At 34.1% G+C, this 19,040-nt stretch overlaps 1 protein-coding gene across 1 annotated transcript in view; it reads left to right on the top strand.

The window, feature by feature from the left end:
• The window catches only part of LOC128670290 (gustatory receptor for sugar taste 64e-like), a 35,017-nt gene that overhangs the window by 14,238 nt on the left and 1,739 nt on the right, over window positions 1-19,040 (top strand). The window contains exons 2-11 of the mRNA XM_053745851.1: window positions 6,337-6,407; window positions 8,533-8,698; window positions 9,875-9,996; window positions 12,638-12,817; window positions 13,645-13,787; window positions 14,092-14,214; window positions 15,162-15,316; window positions 16,535-16,588; window positions 16,981-17,143; window positions 18,122-18,211. Of these exons, the coding sequence (XP_053601826.1) occupies window positions 6,337-6,407; window positions 8,533-8,698; window positions 9,875-9,996; window positions 12,638-12,817; window positions 13,645-13,787; window positions 14,092-14,214; window positions 15,162-15,316; window positions 16,535-16,588; window positions 16,981-17,143; window positions 18,122-18,211 (1,267 nt within the window). The remainder of the gene's footprint in view (window positions 1-6,336; window positions 6,408-8,532; window positions 8,699-9,874; window positions 9,997-12,637; window positions 12,818-13,644; window positions 13,788-14,091; window positions 14,215-15,161; window positions 15,317-16,534; window positions 16,589-16,980; window positions 17,144-18,121; window positions 18,212-19,040) is intronic.

Genomic DNA, 19,040 nt, shown 5'->3' with positions numbered 1-19,040 from the left:
CTTTAAAACTATACAACAGGTTTTGATGTAGGTTCTTTTAAAATATAGTCTGATTCCTAAGGAGGGTTTAGGTGTATAATTTATAATGGTTTGACCCAAGCGAAGCCGGGTTGGGCCGCTAGTTTTATTATAAACTTGGCAAAGACTAACTCAATCGGTAGGTCTTGTAAAGAAATAATGACCATATTATATTCCTAGTCTGACTTGTAGCGACGAAATGCAGCGTCAATGTCCCTTCTATTTAACAACAATCCAAATTCTACGGTCTGTACGTATGTAGGTACTTCAGAAGATAATATCATTATTTCATCTGCTCAAGATCGATTGGCTCCTAATAGGACGCGATGTGGTTAACTGGATAAGGACAATAAGGACAATAAATCGTTTTTCTTAATACTGGTACTTACGAGAGTGCTTTTTACGTTATACAGCGTGTGACAAAACACACATGTATACTAGCTGCGCTCCGGGACTTCATTCCCGTGGTAATTTCGGGATAGAAAGTACTCTATGTGTTGAATCAGGTTACTTACATCTACAGGCTACTTATCATCGGATGGATTGCATGGCGTATATACTTATCATCGGATGGATTGCATGGCGTGTCTACTTATCATCGGATGGATTGCATGGCGTGTCTACTTATCATCGGATGGATTGCATGGCGTGTCTACTTATCATCGGATGGATTACATGGCGTGTCTACTTATCATCGGATGGATTGCATGGCGTATCTACTTATCATCGGATGGATTGCATGGCGTGTCTACTTATCATCGGATGGATTGCATGGGGTAATGGCTTGAACATAACGGGGATACGCGATACCGATACTAATAACGTTGTGGCAATTCCAAGAATTTTTGAGTAGGTGATGTATTTCTCTCTTCTTCACCTATTGTTGTATCCGGGGCTGCGAAGCTCGGATACAACTATACGTGAACTCTCGGAACTGGCTCGGAACCAAACATTTGAAGTACCTGAAAACCTTAAACCTCAACCTTAGTATGCCAAATAGCGCAGCATAAAGCAATGGTTTAGCGTTCCGTACTAAATTTTAATTTCTTGATTCATTAAAATTTATACAATTCTGATTTCTAATTTTACATCGGGCTGCTTGGCTAGCATTAACTCCTAATGGGAATGCTGTTGTTACCTATCAGACGCCAAGGCTACACGTCTGTTAGTCGTAGTTATGAGCCACAACATCCACATAAAGATATGGAGTGGACCGATTATAATGTTGCTGTTTGGCGACTGAAATAGAGTAAGTAAGTACCACAGATTATATAATACTCCAAGGACAAATCACACAGATTGAGCTAGCTCCAAAGTAAGTTCGAGACTTGTGTTATGGGATACAAACTCAACGATTCTATATTTTATAACAAATACATAGATAGATAAACATCCAAGACTCGGGTCAACCAGAAAAAGATCATTTTCCATCGTGACCCGACTGGGGATCGAACCCAGGACCTCACGGTTCAGAGGCAAGCACTTTACAACTGCGCCACCGAGGTCGCCATAGTTGACATTAGTACAAAGAAAGGCTTAGGAAGAAACAAGGAAAAGATAAGTCAGGAAGTAACGTGGTTCCAAAGACCTTCCTCTACTGGCTGTTTGCATTTTATGAAAAATTTATTCAAGGCACGAGCAGTCGCTTTCCTTTTTTTTTCTGTGCGAATTTCCCCTAAACATTCTTCAAATATTTCGTGTTTCAAATGAAATGGCAATTTTCTCCATTGTATTTAAATTTTGTGTTAATCAAAATTACAATGTAATTTTTAGGTTGACTGACATATTTTCATGTGATTTTCAAAGTTGTTCTTGACTCAGGTTTCGTTCTAGTGCGTGAAATATACATTATTGAAAATACCTATATATTATAAACAATTTGAAATTTTAAATGCAATTTTGCAAAAAAAAAAATTGACTCGAATTACTAGTTTCGAAGATAAAAAGTCATATAAAATATCGAGACTTTTTATCATGTTTTTGTAGACAATCTATAACTAATCTAATATTTGTGTAGACTTACAAAAAAAAAATTGTATTTATTATTTATTACAATATTTGTTTCGGCTCCATGACTCCCATTTGGATCGTATACCTACTTATATATATTTTTAAATAAAGAATAAGCGAGAACGTATACAGCCAGTTATAAAAGCAGTTAAACTAATATAATAATATAAACGAATAGTTGTCAACTTGTTGAAAAACGCTATTGTATTGTGTATTGTATTGTGTATACATTTTTAGCATATTAATTTTTAGCATATGAATTTTTAGCATATGAATTTTTAGCATATGAAAGCATATTTTTATCATATAGAATATGCTAAATAAATAACCTGGTAATTTTAAGAAGTGTTTCATTTTCATTATTTCCAGCTAAAATAAATCACCTTAATTTTATGCTATAAAACGTAATGAAATACACGCACGTATGCACAATAAACTGTAGGGAAAGGGAGTTTCATTGTAAATAAAGGATTTTTGGCCTGTTGTGTCTAATAACATTATAAAAATTGTGTTACGGCTTAATATTTTCTGTCGCTTCAAAATAATTCAGCGGATTTAGATTATGCACACAGCCTTTATTTATATTTTTAATTGACTAAAATCCATACGATACTTCGTTTGTATAGCTTATTAATAACTAATAGCTTTAGGTTTTACTTTCATACAAAAATAAATATTGATAAGCAACCATGTATAAAGGCAAAGAATCTGCGGAAAATTAAAATTAACTTCAACTTTAAAGTCGACTTTAAACTGCGCGCCCCGCTGACGTTTAAATACTTTGCATTGTTCTGCACAGGTTAAAGCTAACGTCAAAGTTCACTTGGTGCAATCACGTACATACTTAAATGATGAAGAATTTACCATGGTTGTTTATTAAAATCGATGCTCATGATAGATTTATTGACGAAAAATATATTCAACTTCAAATGTAGGTAGATACCTATTTGAAATTAATCATTCTCGAAAGATTTAATATAGTTTTCCAGAATTTAGTCCACGTAAATGCACGGCATTCGATTGCCTTGTAGAGATCAAGTTGAGGGAACAAATGAGAGTAAACCAGACTTAATTGAAATTCTCTGCGACTTGATTGTAATGAAAAACATAGGTTTATATTTTGACTTTTCTCGCTAATGCTTGTAATTAAAAGAAGATGTCAACCTCTTTACATATATTTGTGGGCCCGAGTTCTACTAATATAATAACAGCAAAAGTTTGTGAGGATTGTGTGTTTGCTACATTTACATGCAAAATCTACTGGACGGATTGTTATGAAATTTAGTACACGAGTAGAATATACTTTAATATACTATTACAATCCGGAAAAATAACTGTTCCAGTGGGAAATTCACTCGAACGAAGCCGCGGACAAAAGCTAGTATAAATTTGACTATATAATTCCAAATTTCCGCACAATTATTTAAACAAGACAGGTGCCCAATTTAATTAGAGACAATTTAAGGGATTCGTTAGTGCGAGAGGCCTTGTAAAATGACTGGGTGCTGTTGGGTGCCAAAATGATTACAATTACAGACTGGAGACGGTATAATTAACGATTATCGCCCTTGTTTATTGTTAGTTTTTATTAAATCGTTTCGAATTAAAAAAAAAGTTGAGCAACCATTGTTCTGTCAGTATTCGTTCATGATACAACTTTTAAACAACAACATTTTAAAACAGATCTATGGTTAATATCAAACCAGTACTACAATTATTACCTTTAAATCTCCCGGTTTTAGTGCTTCTTGGATTAAAATAGAATGGAATGACGTACTTAATACATATATACATACCCACATCTTGTGCCAGCAATACACTATCGTCAAGCAGTTCGTCAAACTTTGCCGGATTTGACATACATTTCTGGTTTTTCACTGCGGTAAATAAAATCTCGCGTACAAACTCCACAATGTTCGTGCTTTCGTGTCGGCACCTATCTGAGTTCGTTAGTTTGTAGCCATAATAATTTCTGATATACGAATGATATAATAACCATTTCAGTCAGTTACATCTGGATATTGTACTGATATGTGGTGGTCCAGTGATTAAGACTCGAACTTGTGATTAAAAGGTCCCAAGTTCGACCCATGCCCGACCGATATGTCATGATGCTACTCTTTCACGCAAAATCTACTGGACGAATTGTTATGAAATTTGGTACAAGGGTAGAGTATAAACTGGAATAATACATTTTTATCCCGATATTCCCACGGGAACGAAGGTCGAAGACCAACTATAGTTGGTATGTGAGCCAAGTAATAATTTGTAGCCAAGTTGTAAACAGCCAATTAAGGTTAAACGAAGTTAGGAAGGAATATTCTTAGCAATTATGTTTGTAGACATACCTAAGGTATAAATAGACTCAAAACGAATATTTTCAAGAGATTATAGATAAATCAGATTCACATACCTAAGCTGAAGGGTTTTTTACTATATAGTATAAAACAATAACGTTTCCCGCTGTCCGTTTGTCCCTGTACGTATAGATCTTTAAAACTACGCAATGGATTTTGTTGCGGGTTATACCTATGCTCTAATAGAGTGATTCAAGCTGAAACTTTGGTGAAGAAGACATCATATTCAAGAGTTTGAGAATTTAAAGTTACAAAGTTGCAGCAGATTGTGCAAACAACTTATCACGACATGTCAACAGTACTAATGTTTACGTACAGTCTGTTGCAAAAAACTGTATTTTTTAACCCTATTCTAGGAAGCTGATTATTTTAAGACACTTTATTGTACATACAAATCAAAATGGATATATGAAAAAATACATAATGTTTTTACGTATTTATTTCATAAATTATCTATGTTTGAACTACATGCATACAAACAAACAGATAGACCGACTTTCGCATTTATAATATTAGTATGGATTAGATATACAGCAATAAATATCATCTATAAAATGTGTAAAACACTGGAAACTCTCAAAAGTAATTAAAACATACATCGGAAGTGCCAAGTGCGACAAGTACGCAATAACGTGAACCTTGTTGAGAATCGAAGGCTAGTAATTATGGGCAAAAGACTGACGCTTTCTATTCGTCCAGTTTTATGCCCGGGCCCTCATTCTCATGCAATCGAAGTGCATCTTAACAGTTTATTAACGTTTACAAAGTAGTTTCTGCCTTTACAGAAAATCACGATTGAAAGAGTTCAATTCAACGCATTGATCGATCTATTTCGATTGAGAAAGTCCTTCAAAATATTTAACGGTTATCATCGTGGCGAATCGTAATAAATTACTAATATTTACTATAAATTTTCATGTACATGAGACAATGTTTATGTGAACAAGAGGTCTTAATACCGGATTAGCAGACATTGATTAATTTTACCTGAATAACCAAAAATGGCAATGGAAAGAGACGACAGGCAGAAAATAGGGAGGCGTTTGCACAGATTAAGCAGGACATAAAAATCACATGAAAGCTAGATAAAATGAATTTCTTCCTTTTCTAAGCATGTTACTGATAAAATTTACGTTTGTGACGCCTCAGAATCTTCAAGATTCAACATTTGGTCTTACGACCTGTCTGACTCATGATAAAAAGAAGGTATACTTAACTAACCGTAATGTAAAGCTGTCTGGACATTTTAAAAAGACAAGAGTAGGACCACTATCCCGCCTGGTCGAAATTAATTGTTTAACATCCGTAGTCGAGCAAATTAAAGGTTAAATTGGAGCGAAATAAACCATTCTCTGTTGTCTGTACAGGAACGGTCAGCGCAAAAAGTTGATTATTTTCCGAGTTTGTACAGTTCAAAGGTTCCGTTTTAATTTATACTATCTAACGAGAGAGCGAGACCTTTGTCACTGTTATTCTTCTATTTACAATCTTTAATAATATGCTGGTGTTTTGATTTATTTATGGAGATAAAACTTCAATTTAAAAAATATAGTGGCACATTTAAAAACGATTAGCTTTCGCCATAAATCATGGGTTATCCTGCATGCACCTCTGTGCGCTAGTAATAGAGGTGAGTTAGGGTTGGTTGATGTGCTGTTGGGTGTACTATCATTATTGCTATCGATGGGTATTCTGAATATGTGACAAATTTGTTTGTTTGGACGATAGTTGTGGAAAGATATCGTGATTTTAAAATTGACAAATCGCTCATCATTTGATCTGTGTTCACTCATTTATTTGGACATTTGGATTAATCTCACATATCCGTAATTTTTAAAATTTTAGTTTGATAGTTATAATTAGCTAATTTTCGTAGTTCCATGATAGCTTTTGAATATTTTGTCCTAACCTAAAATTAATTATTTCAAATCTATTTATTTTGGGATTGCAGACTAATTCATCTTACACTAGCCATTATGGATTTGCCTCAAGCATTGAGAAATAAGAAAAACATATATCATTGTAAGTAAATTTTTAATATTTTTTTTTTCAAGTTTGTCAAAACTATGTATGCGAAATAGTACAAAAATAAGTGCCAATGCCTGAACCTTGGGAATCATTACTTTTATTGTTGCGTGCTTCAAATGAAGAAGACGGAAATTTTATATCCTAGATTTCCATTTTCATCATTTATAAACAAAATTATTCTTAATTTTATGTCCATTTGTCCGTCTGCCTGTCTTGTCCTCATCTGGACTGTGGATTTTTGTATATTTTTTTTACCAAAAAATGTTTGTGATATTATATATATTTATCAAGAAATGACAAAAAGTAGCTGATGATAATAATTACCCCAAAATAATCATGAATTACCCAATAGAAAATGTCTACAAATCTTTATCTTTAATAAATGATTATTATTTAATAATCACTTATTTTCAGACCAAAGATGATCATTTACGATGAAAACACACATACTTTGCCTTGCTTCTATTTTGTTCTCATTGCTGGGCAAATTTTTGACCCAATAAATTCCAAGTGAACATAAACAGCTGCAATGTAGGTAACCAAACATGAGAACAAGAAGCGGGAATTCCCTCCAGGGCTTTTTTGAATACCTAATTATTTTGCTGTTGTCCTTGTGTTCATTTCTTTATTTGCCCCTAATTTTTAAGGACAGAAATCACAATTCAAAACTAATGGCAATTAATGAAATTATCCCATGGATGTCTTCCCGTCAACTGTTTCAGTTTCTATTTAAATTCCAATTATATTGTTATTTAGATAATATATTGAGAAACGATAGGGAGAAATTTTAAATGAATGCCAAAAATTAACTACTTGTGTCGCGGGTCCGATGAACACAACAAATATTTGAGATGACAGGTAGAAATATTTGCCCGCGCTTGGAATCGTATCCAGGATACGGGATAGCGTATCCTCTATAGATAGCGGGCGGGCGTGGTGACCATTACGCCATGGAAGTCTTCAGTTTAAATGTTTTTGATATGTTGATAAAAAAAATACTACATAGTACTTCACTATAAATGTGTCTTTTTTATTATCATCTAGGCACGTAACTTAAGTACTTGATTACTAAATAATAACGGGGCAAAGCCAACAATGCTAAAAGGAATAAACAAATTAAATTCAGACGACAAACGACTTGCCAAGTAGTAGGTAGTTTGCCTACAAATATATCTTTTCGAGCGCTTCAGCGACGTAATTCATTGTCCCGAAGTAGTTAAGTAACAAAGTGATTGCAAATATAGATAGGTAAATACCTACTTATGTGTTTAGCTTATCTTAAGTGGAGTAACAACATCTTTAGAGAAGCGCTTACTTTCAAAAAGTTTTGTCTTCGAAAGATAAGACAAAAACCATTGAGTATGTATGCATTTATTCGGCTGATCGACATTCAGTTCTATGAAGTGACTGATTGGATTAGATTCCAAGCGTGTTATTATTATAGATGGAAAATACAATGTAGTCCGTTATAATTAATTTATATCAGAAATGAATTTATTGATACCGACAGTTATGGCTAATACTAACTTTCAGATAGCGTTGTTGATGATTATTAAAGTACACTAATCAGTCCTTTATTGCTTGACTAGTGAACGTTTACTTTATTTTTTATAACTTCTTCTATCTCACTCTGATCTCATTCAGTTACCATTTGCAATTTTGATGGTATCATTTTGCTTTGCTGCCAATTACCCGACATTTCTTTCCTCTGTCCTAGGACATCGATAAATGTTTTAAAGTTAGTAATATACATACTTTTACGTCAAGAATGATATGCGCGCTAATGGTCTGATAAATAATGATGCCCCAGGCCGTGTGAAGTGGAGAAGAAAAAGTAAGAAAGCGGGCTCGACTCCCACATTCTAAGCTAGTGGAAGATACCTAGAAAAAGGCACAGATAAGAGAGAGAAATATATCTATACTATTTTATTTTATTATAAAGAGGTAAGCGTTTGTGAGTTTGTATGTTTGAGGCGGGTAATCTCCGAAACTACCGAACTGATTTTAAAAATTATTTCACCATTAGGAAGGTCCAAAATTGCTATAGGCTATACTTTATCTCAAAATTCCTACAGGAGCAAAGACCCGGGCAACATCTAGTCATTAATAAAATTTACAGATCCATTGAAGATAGTCGAACAAGAATATATAGCAGCTACTAAGAGCGTGTTCACCGGCCAATGCGCAACCTTCCAAGCCGCAATGAAGCTGACTGTCACCATTGGCCAATGCTTCGGCCTCAACCCAGTGCTGGGCATCAGTGAAATGGACCCTTCCAAACTTAGGTAAATTCTTTCTCTAGAAAAAAAGACACATCCCTTCCAGATCCTATAATTTGTCTGGTATGATGCCGCAAAAGACAGAACATAACATGTTGGTAAAAGCCATCATTGTATGTAGGTATATGCGTTTTAAATGTATTATTTTATTTTTGTTTATTGTTTACGTAGACCTAAATTATAATCTATTCAATTGTTTCTATTTAACCTTAGCTGTATATATAGCTGTGCTCCCCTCCAATGGGCAGTAACAGAAAACTAATATTTTGCTCTTTAAGCAAAAACCACGTTGAGCTAATTCATCAAAATCGTATCACTACACACGGCCGTCATTTTGATTGAAGTTTGTATTCATTTCCTTAAGTCTTTTTTGTATTGTGAGTGTGACTTTTGTGATTTTATATATCTATCTATTCATCAAAATTGACTGGTACAACTGAGGCTAAGCCAATAGGCTAAGTGCATTCTAGTATAAACCACTGTTAAATTAACTGCTTGTGGATAAAATGTGTACATTTTGCACACAGTACAGGTTAAATTGTTAAAGCGGTTAGTATACTGAAAGACATGATCCAAGAATATGTTAGGGGACAACTGCATTTCTGCACTTGAAAACTTTTTATATGTTAGACACCATTGCGGAACATTTTAAAATATGTAAAACTGTAAATATCCACTTTAAATACAGATGGGCGCATTTTGCCAAGAACAAAGGTATCTTGTAAGGGGGCTTTTTGACCCCCAAAAAATCAGTGAAGTGAAAAAGTATAATAATGATAATAAGGGTCCTCGGCAGGTAAGTACTTGGTTTTGAGTGGTACTTGAATGAACGAGAAAGTGATGAGCATGCAAAATTTGGAAAAGGCAGAGTGCTTACCAATTTTTGCCAAGGTTAAGGATCAGCTTTTGTCTTAACATACTATTTTACAAAATTTCACTAATGTCCCCATGTCTATTGTTTGTTCGGGTGGAACCTTACAAATCAATTTTGAAGCAGATATCTGCAACCGATTGAGATGAAAGAAAAGCATGAAAATGCATTATAATGATATGCTGGGAGAGCCAGACGTGGGAACTCTTCAACGGTTTACTCCATGGACTTAATTTTCTTGTCACAATATTATAATTCTATGCAATAAGATCCATGACAACTACAAAAGCGTGTCTGGCTAATTTTTTCAGGTTCTGTTTTTGTTCATGGAGGTGTTCCTGCAGCATCGCCTCCATCATAGTGCAGTTGTCTGTGGTATTTCTGTGTGTATTGAAGATGTTCCGACAATCTGACGCATCGTTATCTTCTAACAGTGAGTTTTCTATCATGGGCGTAAGGTTTCCGCCCTATAAGGACGTGGATGTCATATGTGGCGGAAATAATAGTGTACCAAATGAGTAAACAATGAATAAATTTTTTTGTTGATCGATAAATTTGCTTCACTCTAGTTTCTTAAACTATTTACTAGCTGCGCACCGGGGATTTGCTTTAATGGGAATTTCGGGTTGAAAAGTAGTAGTTGTTGTTAAAAAGTACCCTAAGTGTTATTCCAGATTATATTGTACCTGTGTACCAAATTTCATAACAATCCGTCCAGTAGATTTTGTGTGAAAGAGTAACAAACACACACACACACACACACACACACTTACATTCTCACAAACTTTCGCATTTATAATATTAGATAAGATTCTGTGTAATGTTTTTGTTCATCACCACATGTTATAAAAACAAAGCTGCTTCCTGCTATATGTCTGTTCCTTGTTTTTTTAATATTATACATATTGAGATTCCTGGGGCCGCTAGTAATAAATATTAATTCTCTCCATAGTTCTAAACGTCACAACTAGAACATCCGGCCCAGCTTCGCTCGGGTAAAATCATAATAAAACTTTCACAGAAATCACCCTATCAACAGTAACAACGTGAATTCAATGGTGTTTACCGCTGAGCTGTTTACTTATATCTTTAGTTGAGGAAATTTTGAAAGGGATTATTCGTGATTTCTTTCACCCTCATTTTGGTCAAATTTTAAAAAATCCTGAAACACGGGTGTCATTATTTTTGTTACATAGCATTTGTGGCAAGTTTCATGTAGATCAGTAAAGAGTTTTGTTATTTTTCATACATACTTTACCCCCAATTTTTACCCCCTTAGGGGTCGAATTTTGAAAATTCCTTTCTTATTTAAGCACTACGTACTTAATAACCTAAAGCTACTGCCCGGATTTCGCGTTTATAGCTTCTATGGTTTAGGCTAGGCGTTGATTATTAAAAAACCCTTGTTCTTTTATATATAAATATTTCACATAATAAATAACCTAAAAAATCTCGCCATCTCGTACTCAATTTTAATAAACACAGTTATTATATCTTTATCCTTCTTAAGTGTAATAAGTTTGTTTAATTTAATTTTTCACGGGAGCTTTCTATTTGTGAACAAAATTAAATTTTATAATAATATCACTCAATTAATCTGAGCACTTGGACTTATCTCCTGATATAGTAAATCTCGTTTTAATATTTTTATGTTTTCATAAAAAAAAACAATAACGTTTTTAGGTTTCTTACAACAGAAAGAAACAGAATCTTTACAGCTTTTGCTTTGACCCTGTATTTCCATCAGAACTGAAAATATTATATTGAAACGAATAAAATGATGGATAATTCACGATATGACGACACGGATTTGATAATGCATGTGGTCAAATGGTGAAAAACGTATGTTTTGTTTAAGGGTGGTATTATACAAAAAAAAAAACGTTAACGCATAATATGATATATATTAATAGTGTAATCTCATGAAGACTGCATTTTTATATCCAGTTGGATTTAACTCTCTATATATGGTACAGAGAAAACACTTAAATGTCAAAGAAAACGTGGTAAGTCTGGTTTAAATCAAAATTAAGTGTGTACATCAGCAATCAAATCAGCATGTAAATGTAAGTGTAATATCTCATCAAGTGTCTGGATCATTCTTGAGTAGGATTCGAACCTGGGACCTTAGATCCTCAGGCGATCGTCTAATCCGATCGTCTTAACCATTACACTACCACCGCTTCGTATCTTTACGCCATGGTAAAAGGGGTGAGTTTGCAATTTGGGTAGCTTCATAAGCTGTTGACTATGCAAAGTACATTATGATTTCGATTTATATACTTATATGATAGGCACTACCTTTAATTTAAAAAGTCATTACGTTTAATAGTCTAGTTCTCTTTGTCACAATTTCTTTGAAGTTCCCTTGAAATGTTTGCAAAAGTAGACAAAGGCACCTTCTTACGGTACGTTTAAGAGATACGCTGAGATGAAAATATCAAAGTCTTAGTTGTTATAAAACAGGATAGAAGAAACTTACTTTCGTATTTATAATATTAGTTGGGATTGGGATTGACATACTTACTGGATATTTTTGAAATTTCATATACCTTGTTTGGTCTAACAGGGGTTCAGTGTGATTAGTAACTAAATACCAATATCGGTCGGCAGTGGTACGATTCAAATCACTTTTGTTTCAAATCCCCTTCAATTTATTTCAATTTAATTTTCCAATGTTATCCGTTTAACACTATTTCAAAACAAAAAGTTAATAAATTGAAAATGTCACGTTATTATTCAGTTGTAAACGAAAATTCTGAATTGAAAAGAAAATTAATTTTTTTTTGCCGCAAAACTGTATATAACAGATTCAATTTTCACAATCCCTGTAAATTGAAATTATAATAATTTGTTGTGTGTTATATAAGTAATATTTTCAAAGAAAATTATAATATTTTCGACAAATTAATCATAAGTTGTGCACTGAGAACCAAAATATGTGAAAAAATAATACTTCTAGGCAGTAGTTACTATGTAATGCTAGTAGTTTATAGCTCTGAAAAATATAAAATTTGACATTTCGAAGTGCCTGTGAAGGTTTACGAAGGTGAAATTTTGATTTTTGCTTTCAGCATTCTTAGTATTCAGCAGTACGAACTGCATGACGACGATTCTGTTCCTGCGACTGTCGAGAAAATGGCCGTGGTTGTGTCAACATATTGCGAAGACCGAGGCCATTGACCCCAACATGGACGCCACCTTGGCGCGAAGATGTAATACTTGTTGTATTGCCATTCTAACACTCGCATTAGGTTGGTTTCGGTGATACTGTTTTTTTATCCGTGGCCTTAATGCTTAAATTGTAAAAGTCAATCAGTACTGGAGTAACTGAAGAATAGAATAGATTACAAATTTTTATTTTTATAACTATCAGAACGACTTTTTGTTAATAGAAACACCAGAAACAAAAACAAAACTGAAAAAAATTCTTGTGATGATCACAATATTTTTAAAGATATGACAATAAAATCACACATTTTTTGACACTCGTCCAAACGTTCCATTTTACGCTTAAAAGTGACGTCACATCTAACGTCACATCTTTGACGACCTCAGTGGCGCAGTGGTAAAGTTCTTGCCACTGAACCGAGAGGTCCCGGGTTCGATCCCCGGTCGGGTCAAGATGGAAAATGATCTTTTTCTGATTGGCCCGGGTCTGGGATGTTTATCTATATACGTATTTGTTATAAAATATAGTATCGTTGAGTTAGTATACCATAACACAAGTCTCGAACTTACTTTGGGGCTAGCTCAATCTATGTGATTTGTGTGTGATATATTTATATTTATTTATTATTTATATTTATCTAGGTATTATGTTCGCATAAAAGGTATGTTAAGTATGTGTATGGTATTTGTATGTGTATATGTATGGTATGTTATTGTAAGGTTTGATCGACGGTTTATGGTCGCCAATCGTTTAGAGTAACGGCGCTGCCGTTTTCTTTGCACACATCGAAATAGTAATTTATTTGATAAGATAAATATGGTTTTTGATATATTTGAATACCTACTAATTATAATTATCTCCTTTTCCTTATTTTTTTTTCGCTGAAAATATACCTATTGTGATTTTCAGTCGAGCACTTGCTATCGGATCTGTCATCAGGAGCGGCGATCATTGACTGTGACAATAAAGGTTATGAAGGCTTCATCACTAGTAGCTTCCCCTGGATATTCTCTGTTTTGCCTTATAACGATGTTTTTGGATTTATCGCTCAGGTAACCTCATTCGCACATGGTTCGATGAGTAGTACAGTTAACAGCACGTCAAGTTATCCTGCATGCCTGCTCGAAAATGCTTTTATACTGTTATTGTAACCGCTTACTTACACACAAGAACGGTAAATATCCTGACGAATTACTGACGGAGACTGAGCTAACAGAGAGGGACATCTGTCCCTTTCTTATATCCCTTTCATATATATGGTCCAATTCTAGGACAAGAAGCACACACCGCTAACTTTTGTACTAAATAATTATTATTTGATTTTATGTCTCCTAGTCTGTCAGTATGTATTCGCAGCTAATTAACCTCCAATGCGCATTCAACTGGAACTTCGCAGACGTGTTTGTGATATGCATAAGTTTGTACTTGACATCGCGACTGGACCAGGTCAACCGCAGGGTTGAAGCCATCAAAGGCAAGGTAAGTTATTTATATTTATTCAAATTAATATTAATTTATTTCATGACACAATTATGTTTGAAAATTCAATTAAAAACCATCACCACCCCAATAGCATCACAAGTTATATAATATCTATCAAATTAAATTTAAATCGAAATAAAATAAGAATTATAAATGAGTAACATTCATAGAATTTAGCAGGTACTCCGTACAATCAGAGTACCTACTAATTCCATTAAGTAGGTAGGTACTAGTTGGTCTAATTAAGTAGGTACTCCGTACGTACAACCGGAGTACCTACTAATTCCATGGTAGCGTTACATACATATTAAAAATAACAAATGATGTCAATTTCAATTATCAATTTTCAAATGGATCAGTATTTTTGTACGACCATTGGTTGCGCTCGGCTCTTACTGCAGCAAAACTATATCAATATTATATTGAAAGGTGGCCTGATAGGTACTTACCTAATCCAATAATTAACAGCAAACTAAGTTAACTTTGACAAACTAAGTTAACTTTGACGTCAAGTTTAACCTGCGCGCCGCCATAATTGAAATAAAATGGCGTACTTTTCGTTTTTCTACGCAGATTAAATTTAACATTTAAGTTGGTGCATCCTAAGGAGCAAAACGCCTGAAATTCATACAGTTATATTAAAATTTTCAAAACCAACTCTCAAAGCGTTACACAATGTTGCCTAGTCAGTGTAATCATCAAGTAATTTAAGAGTGAGGCACTTGTCGGTGGATTTCCTTCTATTATTCTATCTCCAAATTCAACTCCTTCACTTCTTGATACGACACGACAACCACTATTTCTTTAATTTGTTTGGTGTAACTATCTCTTCCTGGGCCCCTTCTTCCTTCTACCTTTCCTCCTAGAATGACTTCCTTCTATAAATGTGTAAATGTGTTTTTTTATTATAATTATTTATAATAAAAAAACATTTATTTCTCCAGCATGTCCCACCATTGGTATGGAGAACGATAAGAGAGGACTACTGCCGAATCACGAGGCTGGTGAGGCGAGTGGACGATGCGATCGGTGAAATTATATTCATGTCGTTCACAAACAACTTGTTTTTCATATGCCTTCAGTTGTTGCATATGCTTTCGTAAGTATGGTCGTACTAGTGAGAGTAGACTATGGGATATGCGATAATATGAATTGTGCTGCCTTGTCACTCACCCAGTATATAGATATACCGGGCTTGACATAAATAATTCATGACAAGAATTTTGGTCCATTATAAATGTCACATATTAGCACATCATAGTGACCAAACGATGTATTTTGTTATGGACCAAGTGATTAGTTAGAAAATTATATATTGTATACATTTTATAATTATGTGCCCGTACATTTTTCATATGGACAAGGCATTAAATAAATAAATATATTAGGATAAATCACACAGATTAAGCTAGCCCCAAAGTAAGTTGGAGACTTGTGTTATGGGATACCAACTCAACGATACTATATTTTATAACAAACCTATTCATAAACATCCAAGACCCGGGCCAATCAGAAAAATATAATTTTCCATCAAGACTCGACCGGAGATGGAACCGGGGACCTCTCGGTTCAGAGGCAAGGACTTTACCACTGCACTTAAGAATTGCAGTTTAAACCATTTATCAAATTGCCTTGACATTATGAATATTGCCGTGTGCCTGTTGGGCTGGACTTGGCTAGTTTTTTTGTTAGGGGCAGCTAGTTATACATACGTTAGTGCAAATTAAACAAAAACTTGTATTTAAACAAACACAGTTGGTCGTAACGTTAGTAAGGTTATATTATCCGGTCTGCCCACACAGATATACTTTAAAAGTTCAACAGTTAAACGTGTGGTTGGTTAACTGACGAACGAGAAAGTTTACTGTTTTCCTAAATAGTTTATCCTTGCGAGACAAATCACCTAGGTATTTACTTAGAACTAACGGCTCATCCCGGCTTCGCTCGGGTAAAACCATAAACCATATTCCTCAGAAATCAGATTAGGTATGTGTTGGAGAAAACTGGTACAAAAATCCGTCTGGTAGTTTTTGATTTTATTCATACATTCTTATTATAATAATTATTTATTGATTTGGTGTTTTTCACTAAATCCATAAATAATTATTTATAGATTTAGTGGAACAACAGATTGATAGATAGACTAGATAACGGAGTGATGTTATAATGGTTCAGCTTTTATCTTTTTTAAAGTACAGAATCCTAAAACATGGTATTAAAACGTCGGATTTCGATAAAAGTTCATTAGAAAATGCGCGATAAATTTTTAATACCGGCTAAGGCGGATTATCAATAATTTATTATATTTATATTTCAGAGAGGGTGTAAGAAGCGCTACTCCATCGTGTCACCCTGATGAACCGGACCGCAGGTTTGGGTTCATGATATTCATTTTATAATTAAATATTTCTTTAGGTTTTTTACGAGCCTACCCGATAAACCGATCTAGATTTAAAAATAAAGATTATTATCTGTATATACAAGTATATATATAAAAGAAGACACCGAATGACTGACTGACATATTAACGCACAGACCAAACCACTGGGTCTAGAAACTTCAAATAGAGCACGTGTATTACGTTATGTGGTCTAGGGATACACTAAAAAGGATTTTTCAAAATTCATCCTCTAAGAGGGTAAAAAGGGGTTTCAAAGTTGTATGGGGAAACCAGATTAATTAAAGAGTCTAAGTATTTCACTTAAGGGCGGGCGAAGCCACGGGCAAAAGCTAGTTACCAATATGTTTTTATCTTTGGTTCAGGCCTCTCCAAGGCTACGAGCATGCGATATACTTCGTGTTCTCGTTCATATTCCTCGTCACGCGATCGCTTGGTGTATCTCTGATGGCATCAAGGGTGCACACTGCAAGTAAAAAGCCAGCCTTTTCTTTATACGATGTGCCATCTGAAGCGTATTGTGTTGAGGTGAGGAATCCAATCTTAGTCTTACGCATAAGTAATAGTAATGCATATCCTATCTAATATTCTCTTAACTAATATTATAAATGCAAAAGTAAGTTTGTTACCTCTTCACGCTTCATCTGATCAACCAATCATCGTGAAATTTTGAACACACGTATTTTGAAGTATGGAGAAGACCTTTCATCGCGAAAAAATAAATGTTCCCGTGGAAAATTCACGCGGGCAAGCCGCGGTCGGTCGATAGTGATATCGATGTCTATAATAGCAGAAATATACATGCCAGTAGCTTGCACATTGCACTGCATTGTTTTATTTTCGTTTGTAACAGAGTGTGTGTGCTACAAATCGAACCCAGAGTTCGATAGCGTTGGTGTGGTGACAACTACGCCACGGATATCATTACTATATATGATTTGTGGGCGAAGTGCGGGTTAGCATTTCACTTCTCACCATCGAATCGATTCGTAATGAAACACAGCGAACCAATCACATTGCACCATTGTGACGCAACGACAACCACACTGCAATATCCTTGACCACGGTCCTTAATCATAAGAAATTCATATAGTCTATGAGGAACGCGACTGTAAAAGGAAAAATAATAATAATTTTAATTAGAACATTTTTTATATCCGTTTGAGTTTGACATTAAAAATTTTGGTACCTTGCTCTTAGCGGATTTCATTTAGAGTCTTTTCCGGGAAAAGAGGCTAATTGGTTTAAATAATTATTTTTTAGTAAACTATTATTTTAAGTAGACATTTATATTTTTTTATACGGCAAATCTGTTAAGAGGTTACCACAGCTTATATGTAGGTATATTGGAACAACAGGGGTTTACTTTATAACCTAGAATTTTTTGACACAGTACTCTGTAATTACATTGCCTCTCTCTCTCTTTCACCCTTCAAACCAGAACACAACAATGCAAGCACTGCATATTATTACAGGCAAAGTATAATATTGTCATATGTTTTTTAGATCCAAAGATTTTTGAACCAGATTCACGGAGAAATTGTCGCGTTGAGTGGGATGAATTTCTTCAATGTCAAACGTGGAATAGTTTTGACTGTAAGTAAAGAATCTCTACTAAGTATATATTTTTTTAATTTCTATTGTTCATTATAATTTTTATTATATATTTGTATTGTGGCTAAAATATATCTATCGATTTATTGTGTTGTATCATTGTGTTATATCATAAAATAATATCCGCAGACTAAGCCGCGGAATACTGCTTGTCGTAATACTCTCTGAGATCTAGGTCCATGTGGATCACCACAAATAACTAATGATAGTGTGATTTGTATCATTTCATTATTTTAAAAATATCACATTCCTTTTTAGAATCCTAATTTTATTGAGAAAACAATATTAACTTAAATTTGAAATAGGTTTAATAGAAATTTCAAGTGATTTTTTGATTCAAATTATTATCTTGTGATATTAGATTTCCATTCCAATTTGAAATTCTCAATTTAAGGAGTGCTGAAATACCTTGGAATTTTATTATAATGTCAATAGAGATTACCTAAATTACATTATAGCTGAGGGAGTCGCTCTTCTGTAAAATTCGCTTTTTTATTATATATACACCTACCTATTAGTTGCGGTCAAACATGTGCTGGAAGATAATACTTCTCACTAAAATTTATGAATATTGGTAATAAAATTAAGTAAATTTTGACTCGGTGAAATCGAGAACATAATGAGACTGATTGATGTACAAGCTTGTGTTTTACACAGTAAAAGTATATGATAATAATGTAATTTCAACTTGACACATTTAAGTGTTCCTAAGAAAAAGGGTTTTACGGACAAACAGACGAACAACGGAGAGATCTTACAAAGATATAGTTTTTACCTTTTAACTCACGGCACTCTTAAAATCTAATAAATC

Source organism: Plodia interpunctella, chromosome 5 (genome assembly GCF_027563975.2).
Source record: "Plodia interpunctella isolate USDA-ARS_2022_Savannah chromosome 5, ilPloInte3.2, whole genome shotgun sequence".
NCBI lineage: Eukaryota > Metazoa > Arthropoda > Insecta > Lepidoptera > Pyralidae > Plodia > Plodia interpunctella.
Note: the sequence above shows the minus strand (reverse complement) of the source record. Positions and strands in the feature narration are given on the sequence as shown.